The sequence below is a fragment of the Acartia tonsa genome, chromosome 5 (genome assembly GCF_053477335.1).
Source record: "Acartia tonsa isolate MP-2025a chromosome 5, ASM5347733v1, whole genome shotgun sequence".
Taxonomy (NCBI): Eukaryota; Metazoa; Arthropoda; class Copepoda; order Calanoida; family Acartiidae; genus Acartia; species Acartia tonsa.
Window position 1 is genome coordinate 45,919,580 of NC_137264.1, and position 17,506 is coordinate 45,937,085.

Genomic DNA, 17,506 nt, shown 5'->3' on the forward strand with positions numbered 1-17,506 from the left:
AAGACTTATCGATAAAACACACCCGATACTTTGTAATTTTGGAACGATATAAAAAAATAAAATAAAAACATAATTAAAAACAAAGTATGGAGCTTGCCGAATTATTCACAGTATAAAATCTGTGCGTTTAAAATTGAAATTACCAAAAGGCAAAATAAGAATAATTAAGTTATAACGAACAGACTTTTCACTTTATATTTACAAATTATTACAAAATCCTTACCTTAATATACTCTACTAAATGATTATGTGTACCGCCTTCCGAAATAGAAAACATAGCCTATTATTTTGACGTGCATGTACTCTTATGACATTCACGCAAAACAATAGACTACAATAATCCTTTTCGGACGACAGTACAGAATTAGATCTTGTGTTGACACTTGACTTTGTTTCTTTCTTCTTTTTTTTATAACTATATTTTCAATTGCAAATAATATTTATCACTTTATTTTATTGTATTAATATAATTCCATTTGAAGTTTTCACATTGTATATTAAATTTTTTATTATTTTTCACTTTTCTTTGTATCTAACTAACGCGTAGTATGACGTGTCAATACACTCTGAAATTCAAATAAGGACTGAAGAACTATGTATAATGTGTGTGTGCACCTCATGGAGACACGAGGTAGAAATGTACATGGGTAATTAGAAACTTCAATATAATTTATTTCGTTATATTTACATTTTTTAAAATAAGATTTTTTAATATGTTTTGACCACGGTAAATAATAAAAATTTGTTGGAGGAATTTTTGTGTATATATTTATCCCTGATATAAATTGAACAGCATACACCGGAAACGGATGATATCAAATAACAGGGAATCTATAAATATATTGTTACAAATACAATTACAAACTATTATAAGTTAACTTTAATATATTTCATTATCGTTATATACTTTTTTTACGTAATGCAAAATTATACTTTTTTAATATTAGGAAGAATTTTTATTTTACCCTGTAAAAAAAGCAATGAAAAAAGTAAGACGTCTAAAATGTCGTATTCTTAACAGGTAGACTTTTTGGAGTAAGGAAATTATGTCATCACATTAATTTCATAGAAAGAACCTAAAAGTCTAATATATCTAGTAAATTTTATTTCGGAATTGTTTAACGAACATACTTCATTTAAGATTGCGTGATTTATTTCGAAATAGAAATATAAGACGTAAAAATTTATTATTTTTCAAAATCTTCTATTTATTTACGAAGTACTTCGTAAATAAATATTAAGAAATTTGAATATTTAGAAAAATAGAAATAGGGAGGTATTTTTGAACGAACGGAGAGGGGAATAAATATCCTATTTTTGAAATAGAATTCTTGCACACGTTAATTAATATTCCCCAATTTCAATATTTTCATATCTCTAAATTCCCTTCCAAATTTTCTCGAAATACGATACGTTTAGGGTTTAGAATACTTAATATTTTAAATATCTAGTAGACACATCATTGGCAGGGAATCAAAACCAGGTGGGGAGGGACATTGGAATGTACCATTGTACATTACACTAGTACCCAAAGTTGTATAATTCCTTTTCTTATTTTGGAAACAAAAAAATATGTTAATCCTCAATAATAACAAACAATTATTACCTTATCTGGAGTTAAAAATTATTGGTTTACAAGGTTAGACATCGCGAATGTATTTAATAATATATTTTTTTTTAAATTTAGATAAAGAAATATCTGGATCCTATTCCGAGTCACCAGATAAACTAGAAATTCTTTCACATCAGGTAATTCTAAAGAAACAAGGTGCATCATCCAAGGAGTCTAAAAAGGGCAATGGCTGATATATTGATGTACATCCCCAAAGATGATAAATAAAATTGCTCCTTCTGTAGAAAACAATAAGTGGTTGAAACGTTTTGACACTCAACTTAATTAACCAACGAATCAATATTCAATATTCAAGCCAAACGAATAAGAAATGGTTATTATAAAACTTTAGGGACTATTATAATAAACAGCCCATTGTCCCCTACCTCCGTAGTACCATCCACTTGTAATGGGATCCAATACCAATTATAGAATATTAGGTTATATAACATCCAAACTTTTGATTACACGGCCTTTGTTTGGAGGTCCGTCCTAGATTCCTAACTGTGCATGGTAATGGCACAAAAAGCAATTGCTTCTTATTGATGTTGTCATTCTTGTTTTTGTGTGCATTTGCTTGAATTATCCTTAAAAATAAACAATTCATCAACTATTTATTTACTTTACTACATGTAAAATGTATGGCTTATTGTATCTAAGATTCATTTAGATTTAAATAAATACTAAATTAACCAAATTATATATCTTACTAGCGGCTTCGCCCCTAGCCTCTAGGGGCTTTGCCCCATGAGGTATTTAAAAAAAATATAAAAAAATAAAATTTCGGGTGCCCCGAACCATACTCCCTCCCAATTTTTTTTTGAGGGGGGGATTTTATTTTTTGAGGGGTTTGTGGTGTCCCACCCCTCCAAGAAAATAGCTTAAAATCACCACAGGACCAATAGGTGTATACCCTGAAGAGTAGAATCCGATCGGTTCAGTGGTTACCGAGATCTTAAGCTTCAGACGGATAGACATAAAGCTACTATGTATTATAGATAAATGCCTTTGATTTTAATAATATGTTTGATTTTAATTTAGAACATATCAAGGATGTCAAGCAAAGATTCATTTCAAGAGAGGAGAAAGTAAGTTTTCATTTTTAAAATCACATAACGTTTTTTCTTCATTTAGGGTGTATATCCAAATTGCAGAAAAATTATTTAAGTTTAACATAAAGTTACTTTTATCTACATCTACTGCTAAATAAATGAAAATTAAGGTATGGTAAATTACGTTATAAAAAATATTTATGATATAAATAAATCAATCATATTGTAGTGTAACTTTACAAAGTGTCTAAAAAATCAGCCATGTGACGTCATTAGAATGAAGGTTTATCCATCTCTTTTTTAAGGGTTTTCTTTCCCACTTCTCCTCTCATCTCCATCATTTTTATGACGTCACATGGCTGATTTTTGAGACACTTCGTAAGTTTGTAAAGTTTCTTTATAATTAATTTAAATTCATTGAAATGGATGCTGTGAGTATTGGTGCAAAAAATATGACGTAAGAAAAAAAATTAGCCAATGAGAGGCCACTATAAATTTTACCATTGGTCAATAACGGCCTCTCATTGGCTATTTTTTTTTGTTACGTCATATTTTTTTGCACCAATACTCACAGCATCATTGAAATGAAAACTCTGATTTTAAGTTTGATTGATTTATTATTCAAATTGCAATTGTAGCTGTGTTTAGTGCCGTAGGAAAATGGGGATAGATGTCACAGCTTTTGGTCTACCTGTTTTATTGACGTTAGAGGAAATAGAAAGGGAAGGAGGAAAGAACCCTCTGGAAAAGAGATAGGGTATAGGGTATTTCCTAACGTTAACAGAATAGGTAGGCCAAAAGCAGTAACATCTATCACTCTTTTGCTAGGGAACTGTAGTCAGCAAAGCAAAACTACATTTTTATATAAATTTTAGGTTGAGTAAAAAATATTCGACAGCCTCTACAAGTTCTTTTGGGGGACTTTCACTTGGGTCTTCTTTTAATGAGAGTCCTTATATTCATCTAATCAGTGATGATAGGGACAGGTAATTTACAGATATACATATATGGATTTGTCTTTACAGTAAGACCCTCAAAAAGTATTTTTTAGGGTTTATACAGCCCTTATTTCTTAATTTATCATCAAAAGTAGCATATGTTCTGTTCTCTATACATTTCCACACAAGAAACTTTTCCTTTAAACATTTCCGGTTTTTATGGAGGTAAAATTCTATATATGCTTGTGTGGAAATGTATAAAGAACAGAACATACGCTACTTTTAATAATACATTAAGAAAAAAGGAATGTAAACCAAAAAAGAGTACTTTTTTGAGGGTCTTACTGTTTAAATACATGGATATTGTGAGAGGGTAATATTGTTATCAATTTAGGTTGCTAATATAATCCTATGATGTTGGTCGATATGTTCCTCCATGGACATGGGAGGGTATAGGGTTAAAGTTATAATGTTATCCACCTAGGAGAAATGTTTTATCAGGGTATGTGAGAATATCCACGTATCACTTATAATAAAGTACAATATTATAAGCGCTACAACTCTATAATCAAGTTCTAAAATGTAAGTATGTTCTTAATAATTGTTATGCTGCATCAAGCATTTTTTCAAAAAAATTACTTACAATTTTGCTTCGACTCTTGTACATTTATATTCTGATTATTCAGTTTTGGCACTCTACAAGTGTTAATGTTCGTTTGTCAAACCGTTTCAGAGCTTCGCTTTTATGGATGTTGTCATCTTTGTTTTTATTTAGACGGCCATCGGAAAGCAGTGAGACAGCATTTAAAAGAAAAATATCTGAGGGACCCTCAGCTTTCATCAGGATGACAAGTGCAGAGGAACATGAAATTGATACAGGTATATTATATACTAGCAGCTTCGCCCCTAGCCTCTAGGGGCTTTTTCCCCAAGAGATAATTAAAAATAAAAAAATAAAGTACTACTGGTGATTGGTCTAATGTGTTCCCAAAAAAATTATTTTTTTTGAGGGGGGGGGGAATTTTCATTTTATGGGGGGAGGGTCACGGGTGGTTGGGGGTGTCCCACCCCCCAAGAAATTAGCTTAAAATTACCACAGGACCAATAGGTATATACCCTTAAGAGTAGAATCCGATCGGTTCAGTGGTTACCGAGATCTTAAGGGACAGACAGACGGACAGACAGACAGACAGACGGACGGACAGACAGACATCATTCTACTTTGTATTATAGATACAGGGATCTTAAGGGATGAGACAATGGCCGATAAATTGATGTACATGCATTTCCAATGATGATACACAAAGTTACCCCTGCTGTAGATTAGAATTGGTGGTTGAAACGTTTGGACACTCAACTTAATGAATTAAGCAATAAAAATTTACTAAAATCCCCAAAGTTGTTAAGCTAACGAATAAGAAAAAAATATTAGAAAACTTTGAGGACTAGTGTAATAAAAAGCCCATTGTCCCCTCTTTCTCTGTACGGGTATAGATCTATAAGTCCATAATGAAGATTATGATGAAAACGATACAATTAATCATAAGATTTCATCAGGATAGATAGAGCAGACAAAAATCAGTAAAAATTAATGTAAAATTAACCAAAAGAACAGCAGCATTCAATATAATTACACTGGTACCCAAAGTTTTATAACCCCGTAATCTTACTAGTTGGCCTAAAAACTTTGGGTACTTTTGTTGAATTTTGATTGTTCAGTTCTAAAACTGGCTTTGTCCAAACTTTTCCAATTTAATCTACAAAAGGGTAATTTTTGATTATCATTGGGGATGTATCAATTGACTTATCCTTTCAAATCCCTGGTATTTATTCCAAGTGCCAAAAATGAATTTTTGGTTTGGGACACTCTGTATAAAAATCAAATATAAAGGGGTAGTTGCACGAAATGCATTTAAACTTGAATTTAGTAAACTGCATATTTTTTTTTATGTTCAATGGTTTAAACTACATTTATAGGGCATATATTTGAAAGAATTTGAATTTACTACCATGTAATTTTAAAAATATCAAGACTTGAAAATTATATTCTTGTGATATATGCCAATTATTTTCTCAAAAACAGCATGGCGACCAAATTGTTTGTTATTTTATTGTAATACAAAAGTATATATGTTTGATGGTATAATTGTAAATAATGCTTAAAACCATTTTTCTGAAATGCACTTCATGCAACTATCCCTTTTGTTTAGATTTTGTCCTTGGCAAGCTGGAAGTAAAAGAAGAAATGGACAAAGATGATCCTTTCCCAGAAAATATTCAAGGAAATTATACAAATATGCAATCCTTATATTTAGTATTTCGGAGCCGGAGCCGGGAGCCGTCGAGCCGCAATATTTTGCCGGAGCTGTAATTTTCATTAAAAAACGGCTCCGGCTCCGGACTAGATAAATAAAGAGATTTTTAATAAATTATAATTTGGTAACTCTGTTTTGTCATGTGCAAATGCCCTTTTTAAGTTTTTCAAGTCCATTTTTATCAAAAATTGTACTTTTAAAACCTTCAAAGTCAAAAATAAAACATATTTTTTTTATGGGGGAAAATATATGTCGAGTTTTTCTTGATTTTAGGTCGGAGCCGGAGCCGCCATCATCACAGACGCCTTCGCGGAGCCGGAGCCGCACCAAAATCAAACGGCTCCGAAACGCTGCTTTTATTACAGTAACAGGATGTCTGTCTGTGTGTAATGAATGATCTTGCTGAACCGATATGGATCTTACTGTAGTAAATCTTTTTTAGGGTAGGAGGATATATCCACCCTGCCTTTAAAAAATTGTCTGCAGTGGCACAATTAAAAAGCGGGGACCTCCTCCACTATCAATTTTAGTTTGTAATAGAAAAGTAAACATAATATTTGTTTGGAGAGATGGTGTACTTTTTGTCAGGTGTACTTTCTCCTGAGGGTATGAAGTTGAATGAACAAGCGGTTAGGGAGATCTTTATGTACAGACAGACATACTTTTATATAAAGAGTATTCTGTAATCCTTATTCAAAATAAATAAAAGCTCTAGGTAAATCAGCAAACTTTGACACTGTGTATTGTATAATATAAAACTAATTACTATAGATCCAAAAATGAAGTTGAAGCCCATAAAATCAAGTTTCAAGCCCCCCAAACCACCACGGCACCGGTCAGCACTGGCAAAGAAAGCTGCCGTGACAAGGATGGGCGGAAGCAAGGTAGTGACGCTTATAACCCCTTAGCTAGATCTTTAAATCATTTAAGTAGTGAGCCAGATTGGGGTGAGCCGAATTTCAGCCAATCACAGCGCGGCATTTCATAAAATGCTGTGCTCTCATTGGTGGAAAGTTGGCTCACCCCGATCTGGCTAACTACTAAAATGATTCAAAGATCCAGCTCTTTTTACATTTTAAATTTCAATCCAGTTTCTTATGTTATAGACAAGTTACTTATACTCAACCAAAAATATACAAGAGAAAATAGGATTTTTAGAGTAAAAGAAGTTTGTCTTAAATGATTAAAAAATGCCTGAAATTGCGAGAAAAAAGTAAAAATAAAATTCAGGGGGAAAGGTAAAAAAGAGAAGACCCCCTCCCCCCACACACACACATACACACCTTATTATTCTGTTAATAAGTTATTATTAAACATTTTGGGATACAAAATTTTAATTATTGCTTCATATTATAGACAGCTTTCCGCAGAGGAGATTAAAATGAAAAACTTTCTTATTAAAACCAGTTTTGTTAGGCTCGAGAGGCCGAAATCCCGTGCTAACGAAACTGGTATTATTTTTTTATATTATTATACATGGAAAATTGGCTGTAGTATGATTTTTCAGTTTGGCTGAGAAGCGGTTCTAATCCTACGGATATTAATTAGTTTCAAAGCCATACTGGAAATATATTTCTTTTATATTTTCTCATTTGATTACAAATTATATTTGAGGTTTTTGAGAATTATGAGGCTGAAATGAGAAACAAATTTGGAAAGGATAAGTTACAGGTAAATTCAGTGAGGGGGGACATTGGACTGTAAATAACACTAGTTCCCAAAGTTTTAACAATGTTATATATATTATTCGTTGGCTTATAAACTTTGAACACTTTGATAACAGGTCTAAAGTATAAATACATACAACTAACTCCCGTCCTTTTTCAAAGACCTTTTTCATCTGCTTCTAAATTATTTTCTGTTAGTTGGCTGTGTTAATATAAACGACACCATTGGTTGATTTTTAATAGCCCAATAGAAAGGTCGCACAAGGTAGATGATTCTAATCTACATGAGGGATAATTTTATTTATCATCATAGGGGATGTACATTAATTTATAATCCATTGTCTTATCCTGAGCTGGATCTTTAAATCATTTTAGTGGTGCGCCGGATCGGGGTGCGTCAGAGGTGGGCCGAAGGTGCGCCACAGCCACTGATAAAAAACATTGATCCTTAAAAGATTTTTGGTGCAGTGTTGCCAGTTCGCTGGCGACACTTCACAAAGGCTCTAGCTTCTTATAAAAGCGGGAATTTTGTAAATATTTTACTCAACACACTAAATCGTTACAATTTTCATGAGAAATACGCATTTTATAAGGCATACAAAACGCTCTAATTTTCGTTCTATTTAACCTAATTTTGTAATTTTTTTTTGCTGGTTATTTCATTTTACATATACTTTTATCATTTTATCAAAAAAAATTTATCTTTTTTCATCATTTTTTGGAGAAATAAATGCTTAAACTAAGGGTATCTTTAAACGCAAAATTGACGCACTTAGAATAAAAAATGCGTATTGAGTACAAAGGGGGGATAATTTCAAGTCATGCATGTTACAAAGATATCTTTTTTTCCATAAAATTTTAATGTTTAGTCCACCGGAGATTACCCTGAAAATCATATATCAATTTAGGAAGGTAATTTTTGTAGAATAGTTACTGAATTTACAACTTTATGTACACTAAAAGTATAGTTAAGATCAAAGGCGTGCAAACGGTTGGTGTAGGGGTTGTTTACACCACCCTTGTAAAATTAAGGGGGATGGATACACCTCCCTAGGTGTCCACCCATGTCCACCCTCTTGACAAGAGCCTACACCCTCAGATACACCCCTCTATAAATTCCAAGGGGGTGTAAAGGAAATAAATTTACACCCCTTAAAATAAAGAGTGGGGGGGGGGGGGGGGAGGTGTTTAAGGCGGGTGTATAAAATTAAGCCACTGATTAAGATAATTCTATGCTATCTATTTTTAGATAAATTAATCATTAATTTCCAGACTTAACTAAAAAAAATCTTGCAATATTCTGTACAACTGTACTGTACAAATTTTAATCAGTAAATAAAAGTGATTGACACAAGAAGGAGCTCTCATACATATGTAATTAAACCACAGTTAATACCTCTAAAGATCTTGATTGATATATATTTATAACTTTTAATATTGTTTACAATAGTGATTAAAGTTAATGTTGGGGAGGGAGATATTTCCCAATCCCCTTTTTAAAGTTTGTAAAAATGTATTACTTATGTAATGAAGTTTTGGTGACATACTTAAATAAACTATCCTTGATTTTGGTTAAAGGGAGCTGTTAAAAGTTGTAAGTGTCAAAAAATTTAGGTGGTTATAAATTAATGGAATATAACCTGATATTATTATCATTTATGTACAAAAAGATTATAGATACAAGATTACACTTTTTTTCATAAGTAAATTGTATATTTTTTTTATTTTTTATTGCAACACAAGGTTATTTGTTTATCTCCTGGTACAAGATTCAACCTTATTATTAGTTAAATCTAATTTTCTATTGAAACAAGCATTCAACCATTTTTACAGTATTATCGATTTTAATATAAATTATTAAATATGCATTATTAACCCTTTACAGTCGGGCCCCTTGCCGCACCTTAATCGGTTGGTGATGGGGTGGGCGTTCAACGCTCCCCCCCCTATTATCTCAGTTCCTATTAGACCTAGAGGGCTAAATCTTTTTTGTGCAAGTCCCCTGTTTGATAATAAATTTCCGACCTTTTATAAGTCAAAGTCAATTTTTGCTCAGTTCACCTTTTTATTTAACAACCTTTTTTACTTAAAAATTTTAAATGGCTGTAATTTTCTTATTTTTGAAGCTAGAAGAACAATTTTTTTACAGAAAATGTTTATCTTTAAGTAAATTTTATATTAGAAATATCAAATATAAATTTCAGCGGCCGCAGCAGGCGGTCAGCAGGGAAAACGGCTGCAGATCTCTATGAAATTTAGATATGTTATGTTGACATATAAGAAAAGCTTACGTTTAAAAGGGGGACGTAACTGAAGCTTCTTTGATGCTGGGGGGGGGGGGGGTTCTCCGGAACCACTTGATGAACCATGCAAATTTTTTGGACTTAAGCTTTTAGGGGTATGAACATCTTATGGTTTCAAAGTCAACCCCCTACTTCCATCCCCTAGCCCCCTGGGGCTCAAAACCCCCCTAAAAATGAACATAACCTTAATTTTCTCAGAAACCATTTGACCAATAGGGATGATTTCTTAAACTTAAGCTTTTTTGGTTATAAACTAACTTCTAGTTTAGAAGTCACCCCCCTGCCGCCTACTCCTAGCCCTCCGGGGCTCAAAAAAACCCTAAAAATGAACCTAACCTTAATTTTCTCAGAAACCATTTGACCAATAGAGATGAATTCTTAAACTTAAGCCTTTATGGTTATAAACTAGCTTTTGGTATAGAAGTCACTCCCCTGCTGCTAACCCCTAGTCCTCCGGGGATCAAAAAAAACCATAAAAATGAACCTAACCTTTATTTTCAAGGGGGTGACTTATAATCTAGGAGTTAGTTTATAATCATAAAAGCTTAAGTTTAAGAAATCATCCCTATTAGTCAAATGGTTTCTGAGAAAATTAAGGGTTGGCGGCAGGGGGTGACTTCTAAACTAGAAGTTAGTTTATAAGCATAAAAGCTTAAGTTTAAAAAATCATCCCTATTGGTCAAATGGTTTTTGAGAAAATTAAGGTTAGGTTCATTTTTAGGTGGGTTTTGAGCCCAGGGGGGCTTGGGGGTGTGGGTAGGGGGGTTGACTTTGAAACCATAATATGTTCATACCCCTAAAAGCTTAAGTCCAAAAAATTTGAACGGTTCATCAAGTGGTTCCGGAGAAAACCCCCCCCCCCAGCATCAAAAAAGCTTCAGTTATGTCCCCCTTTTACGTCTCTAAGTCAAAAATTGCGGCCAGACTGATTAAGGTGCGGTAAGAGGCCCGACCGTAAGGGGTTAATTAAGTGAATCAGTCTGTTAGACCAATGGTAGAAACTCAGCAGATAGACGAGACAGACAGACAGGCAAGAAGAATGATCAAATTACAGTTTGACCAAAATAGACAATTCATTAAATAAAATCCAATAGAGAACCTGTGAATGATCAGACAGATGGAGGGATAGACAGACAGACGGACAGACAGACAGTTTTTGAGGCATTAACAAATTAGAATTAGGCTATGCTAGATGATTCATTGAAATCCGAAAAAGAGGCAGTTAGACAGATAGACTGACAAGTGGAGTGACAGACAGACAAAAAAACAGACAGACAAAAAAACAGACAGACAGAGGGACAGACAGACAAAGGGGTATTGCCTAAAAACAGTTTGGCTGCTATATGAATCATTAAAACCCACCATAAAAAGAAATTTACATTAGTTTCATTATTTCGATACTCAACGCCCCCCCCCCCCCTCCCCAACTCAAAGGGGTTTATTATTTCTTAAAACCAATAAGTGACTTCTCAGCATAATAAAATTGAAAATACTTTTTATTTCATCAATTTATCTTAAATAGAACGAAAGTTATAATCATTTTATTGTCTACAAGAAAAATGCTTTGAGTAAAAATCAACCTAATTGTCAGTAAAAACGTCATATTTATGCATATTTACACAGTAAATAAATTTTAAAATTGTATTCTATTGTAATGAATAACTTAAGGGGGTTGTATGAATTATAAAAAACCTAAAAAAACCCTAATTTGGTTAAATTAGTCCACGTAAAGATTGATTTAGTACAGTACGTATGAATAAGTTGTCAATTTCCTGCCAGAGTCCTTGTGACTTAATAAATATCGATCTGCGCCAGAACAACTTTATAACTTTAGCCGTGTCAGTACGATATTTTATAAACAACTTTTCCAATAAAACAATATATAATTTATCTTAAATATAATTATAAAAATGCTTTCACAATAGTTTTGCAAGAAAATTAAAACTAATTGAAAAAATATTAATTCATAAAATACGGTTCAACCTGATCCGGCGCGGTGGTTACACTAAAGCCCGGTTCACAAAAGCTTTTTAGAGGTCGACCTTTTTTTCCAGTAGGTCAACCGATTTTAGTACAACTGAAATATAACCCAACCTAAATATATTCTTATTTTTTGCTGCAATTACAATGTTTTCATACACAAAAATAGCAGGAGATTGTAATAATAACCCCATATTATAGATTTACAAATAAAATTACATTGTTTGGCAAAAAAAAGTTACTCTTTACTAAGTCTCATTTTCCAAATAGTTTTAAAATCTTTATCTTATCTTTCTATCCCTGATCATAATCCGGGCCAAACCATATCAATAGTTGAAGTTTATTAAAAAATTATTAGAAAGCTGTCTTTAAAAAACTTAAATTTTTTTTTCATTTTATTTTAAAGTAAAAACAATTTAATAAGTTATTTTATTTTTATTGAGATGTAAACAAAAATAATATAAATTTAGCTAGCTACTCACTGCTATGCATTTTTTAAAAAAGATCTAGAATTATAAACAAAGTGATCAGCTGATATTATTTAAGTACGTAAATAAATACTTAATAAAAGTTAAAATTTTATACATAAACCTATCCTTGTGATAAAGTAATGGGATGTTTGTTTGTCTGTCTGTACCAAAGTATATCGCTAACCGCTGAACCTATGTGGTTTTTCTTTACAGAGTAAATTTTAATAGGTCCTGGTGAATCTTATTACTATTTTGAGGGAGGGTAGCACCACAAATAGGAAGTAATTTATTAAATTTTATTTTACAAGTTGGAAAAAGGGGATCATGGAAAGAAACAAAGTAGCAGGTTTCGTCGTATTTTCACAGCAGCATTTCTCATATTTCTAGCCCTAGTTTGGGGCTCAAAACCTGCGGGACAATCATTAAAATTTTCCTAACTTAATAACCTGTTAAAAGCTACTGTGAAAGTACGACGAAACCGCTACTTCGTTTTCTTTCTCTGATCCTGAAAGGGATAGTAATTATGTTAGCAATTTAATTAGAACAATTAATTTTGTTTTATTTAACTTTTTAAAAGCGAAGCTTTTCTATAATTAGGGTCGGTCTGTGGGACTAGGATAGCTCTTGTTGTTAATTATTCATATTAGATTTGTGTAATAAATTTGAAAGTTGGCATGGTGATTCATGTACGTACATATTCGTCCATTTCAAACATGTAGATGATTAACTTCTTTATCATCAAAGTTTTATTATCCTATTGTTTTGCTTTTTGGAATACTGATTCCTAGGACAACAAAGTACAAAGTTGTAAGAGAATAATCTATATAATCAAGTCCCGAAAATGTAAGTAGGTCCTTAAATAGTTGTAACACTGTAAAAGTATTAATGTTCGTTTGTCCTAATGTTCAAGATCTTCGCTTTTATTAATGTTGTTATCATGTGGTTTTAATTTTTAACCTTTAAAGAAAGAAGTCCACTAGGTATTTTTTCCGTTGCATCTAAGTCAAATAAGTTTGAACAATTGGAAAGAAGAGTAGGTAATATTCCATTTTAAATTTCAGAGTTAAAAAATGATTTTCGTTGAGCCGCTCACGTAATTCTCTCTTTTATTTATAGAAGGTAATATTTTTATAACCCTCAACTGTGGCATAACATGCAGCGCATCCACACGTTTTTGGCAAGGTAATTGGTTCGAATCTCGGCCCCACACCCCGTCATACTTAAAGATGTTAAACATTATTCCTATTGCTGCCGTGTCAGGTGTGTGACATAGATAGTTTAGATTAGAGGGAAAGGATTTGAGTTGCTCATTACCATGCTTAATTAGTACTTACAGACAAATATATTAGAGTGGCGTACACAGTGTTGTGCAGGGTGCTGAAAGAAGGGGGTAGTCGACTACTCCCCCCCCCTTCATTTTTATTTTTTTAAAGAAAATTTTTTTGTTGGGAGGGTGGAGAAATCTTTCCTTAAAATAGTTAAAAACCTTAACAGTAAAGGAGAACCATATAGGTTCCTATTATATAAAGTAATACGATTTTTTTTGTCTGAAGCTTAAGATTTAAGTAACTACTGAACCGATTGGGTTCTCTATTTTATATGTGCTTCACATAGGTCCTGTTCAGGTTTTAGGCTATGTTAATTTCCGATTTTCCTCTTGGAATGGGTTTAAGCTATCTTTCTAGACCATTTCTGCCTTTTCGAATACAAAGCCCCTAGATGAGTATTTTATAAAGCAGTGGGCTTTTTTTGTCTGTAGTGAAAGATCTCACTATTTGCTGAACTGATATGGATCTCCTTTGCAGTGTAGCTTTGCTTCTGTTGTAAAAAGTCACAATGTGAAAATGAACAGATTTACGGACAGAAATTTTGAATTATAGAGTACCTTTGCAACTAAAAAGTATTTACTATTTTAGAGGTTCCGTTTAACCAACAAGATGAAACTAAATGTTATATAAACCACCAAACATGCTACACAACTATCTAGCAAATGAACGTGCTTAAAACTAAATACTATGCTACAAATAATCTAGGAGCTAGGTGGTAAAATGTCCCAAAATTTACTCGCAAGTCAAGTTTAAGTCAGTTGGGACATTTTAACACGTAGCTCCTAAACTATGCGTAGCAGAGGAATCGCTTTTATATTTCCTAAAAATAGACTTCCTAACGGTTTTAAGGATATGCAAAACATTTTTCTACTATTAACACAAGCCGCGCAATTTCAATTTTAAAAAAGTCCCCATTTTTTTGCACACCTTTTAGTTACAATGTTAAAATGGACAGACGTACGGACATTTATAATTATATCTTTGCTTCTAAAAAGTGTTTACTATTTTAGAGGTTCCATTGGCCTAGCTAGGAGGAATTTGGAAATCAACCCAACGAGAAGAAAATCAATTTATACAGCACACAAGAAAAATCATCTAATATCGACATGTAGTAATAAATATAAAAAGAATGCTTGCGTGGTTTGGACTTTTCCCCCTCAAGTCTGTATATACCTAACCAATGAACAAATTTTGCTACTAACTTATTTTTAAAAATAATAAACTAGCCTAGCACACATCCCTCTTTTATTTAATATTATTTTATTCAACATAATATTTTTCTGAAGATTATTAATACTGTATTTATGTGATATTTATAAGAGACAGTTATTTAATGCTTTTTAGTAGAGATGCTTCCCCAAATTCAAATGTCTGTCAAACTTAAGTGTTTTGATTCAACCTTCATTTTTTTAAAAAGGGATAGTTGCATGAAGTGCATTTCAGAAAAATGGTAGCCATCTATATAAATTGCACATATCACAAAAATACGATTTTCAAGCCCTTATATCTTTAAAACTACATGGTAGAAAAATGAAATTCTTTCAAACATATGCCCTATAACCATGGAACAGGAAAAAAATTTTAGTTCAATAAATTCATGTTTAAATGCAATTTGTGCAACTATCACTTTGCTTTTGTTCTACGAGACTTTTGTGTCTATAGATGAAAGGACAAGTATCCACTTTCTATGTTTTAGCACGAACTCAAGTTTTGATTACTCTTAAAGACTGTTTAATTGTAGATAAAGATGCATATAGCTCAATTGCATTTTTAGATATGCTTTTGAAATTATTCCAGATGACTCATCTGATTTATTAGTATTCATTATAAATGTTAATTTGTTACTCTGTCTTTCTTTTATTTTTTTTGTGCTTCAATACTAATGGATGTTATCAACCTTGTTTTATTATTAATACATTCTATTTTATTTTAAATCAACTTTCACATTTGCAAGCTTTATATTTTACAACTTAAATCAAGAGCTTTGTATCTGTCATAGAACTACCCTGCATGTTAATTTATCTAATTCAAGTTTTAAGCAACAAAATCAAATGTAAGGGAGGGGGGTGGGGCCGGGGGGCGTAAAAAAAACCAAAAACTGCAAAACTTGTTTAAAGCTGCAACTATTCACCTAGTTTAGTTCCTTTTACTTCTAGTTTTCGTTTAAAAAAGAGTCACTTCCGCCCCCCCCCCCCCTTTTTGAAGCATTAATATTTCAAGAAAAAAAGCTGTTTTCAATGTTTTTGTGATAACTATTACGTATTTTATTTAATTTCATCTTCAAATTATGATTTTATAATGCAATTCAAATCTATAATGAAATATAATAATCACTTCAATCAATCCTTTTCGTGTATTAAGATCATGGCTACTTTTTAACTAGAGTTCTGTTATTTACGTAAATGATTCCATTAACAGGTGTGTGTCTATCATTCCGTGAACTATCAAATTTGGACATTTTTCTTGCGGGTTTGCCGAGTACGTATGTGTCCTATGACTTTTAAAACCATAGTAGATGTGAAATTTGGTATGTAGTTGCTCTAATGAGGTACAATATGTAACTGGAGTAACGGCAGAAAAAACCACTGCTGCAGCCGATAACTGTTATATCCTGCTGCTTTTTTTCTTTTTCTCGCTAAATTAGACAATTTAAGACAAACTTTTATTTGCTCCTAACACTTTGAACTTTGAACCCCTTCTTTTTTTTCTATCTCATTTTCTGTGTGTGAAAGGTAGAGGGCCATAACTAAGTGACCTTTTAAATATGGATATGACATGACTATGTGACCTTTTAAATATGGATATGACACAACTGAGAGTTGTAATTTTTTGATTATTTCCATCCTGGTGGGCACAGGACGACAGCAAACCTGGCAGGTTCATCCAGGTAAAGAGCAAAAATATTTTTTTTTTACTTAATCAAAGCATTTTATCTTACCAAAATACTAAAATATCCTTGTATAAACTATAGGTGTTCAAGTCAATTTCAGGTTCCAGGTATGTTCCTGCAGGTTCTGATCCTCCAGGTCTCCAGAAATCTTTAAAAGCCTCCTGTGTCCGTAATTTTTGACTTAGATACTTCAAATTTTAAATTAAAGCTTTTCTTACATGTCTACACAACGTATTTAAATTTCATAAAAATCCGCCGCCGTTTTCCTGCAGACTACGGCGGCTAACAGCTGCGGCTGCCGAAATTTATGTTTTCAGATTTTTAATATAAAATTTACATAAAGATAAAGATTTTCTGAAAAAATTGTTTTCCTAGCTTCAAAAATAAGAAAAAGACAAAAAAATTATCCCTCTAGCTCTAATTGGTCCAGTAATTAGCAAATCATTTGGTACAAACAGACAATTCCATTGGTTTATATCAGAGTGACTAGCGTGGCGGATGCATGCTGAGAATAAAAAGGCAGAAATATTCAGCACTTTAAAAAACAAAAACTTTTATAAAATGGAGACATCAATTGGTTCAGTGGTTATGGTTAAAGATCTTAATGATCACACAAAAACAAACTAAAATAAGAGGATAATTAATCATTATTAGTGTACACTTGAGGTTGGTGGGGGTTAAATTCTATCCAGTTGTTTTATTTTAATTTCAAAAGGAAAGTCTAAAAAAATATAAAGGGAAGAGAAAGTAGTACCCTTATCAAAAATAGCTAAAAACCATACACGACCAAAGAGAAGCTACACTGTAACGGATTATCGTATCAGTCCAGTGGTTAGAGATATCCATAGGAGCAGATAGACACACAGAGATCCTGTTTCTTTCCAATACGGTTTAAAGTATGACATTTTTTAACTTTACAGCTAAGGGGTAGTTCCACAAATGATTTCAACA

The 17,506-nt window shown here is 32.4% G+C and overlaps 1 protein-coding gene and 1 long non-coding RNA gene across 3 annotated transcripts in view; both read left to right on the top strand.

The window, feature by feature from the left end:
* LOC145319645 (uncharacterized) overlaps window positions 1–17,506 on the top strand; it is a 57,354-nt gene that overhangs the window by 24,433 nt on the left and 15,415 nt on the right. For both annotated transcript variants that reach the window (XM_080161915.1, XM_080161916.1), the window contains exons 4-10: window positions 1,688–1,749; window positions 2,654–2,700; window positions 3,540–3,650; window positions 4,378–4,481; window positions 5,813–5,882; window positions 6,687–6,801; window positions 7,532–7,588. In XM_080161915.1, the coding sequence (XP_080018041.1) occupies window positions 1,688–1,749; window positions 2,654–2,700; window positions 3,540–3,650; window positions 4,378–4,481; window positions 5,813–5,882; window positions 6,687–6,801; window positions 7,532–7,588 (566 nt within the window). The remainder of the gene's footprint in view (window positions 1–1,687; window positions 1,750–2,653; window positions 2,701–3,539; window positions 3,651–4,377; window positions 4,482–5,812; window positions 5,883–6,686; window positions 6,802–7,531; window positions 7,589–17,506) is intronic.
* Window positions 13,051–16,004, top strand: LOC145319649 (uncharacterized). The gene is made up of 2 exons (XR_013879978.1): window positions 13,051–13,456; window positions 14,676–16,004. It is a non-coding gene; the product is annotated as an uncharacterized LOC145319649 (long non-coding RNA).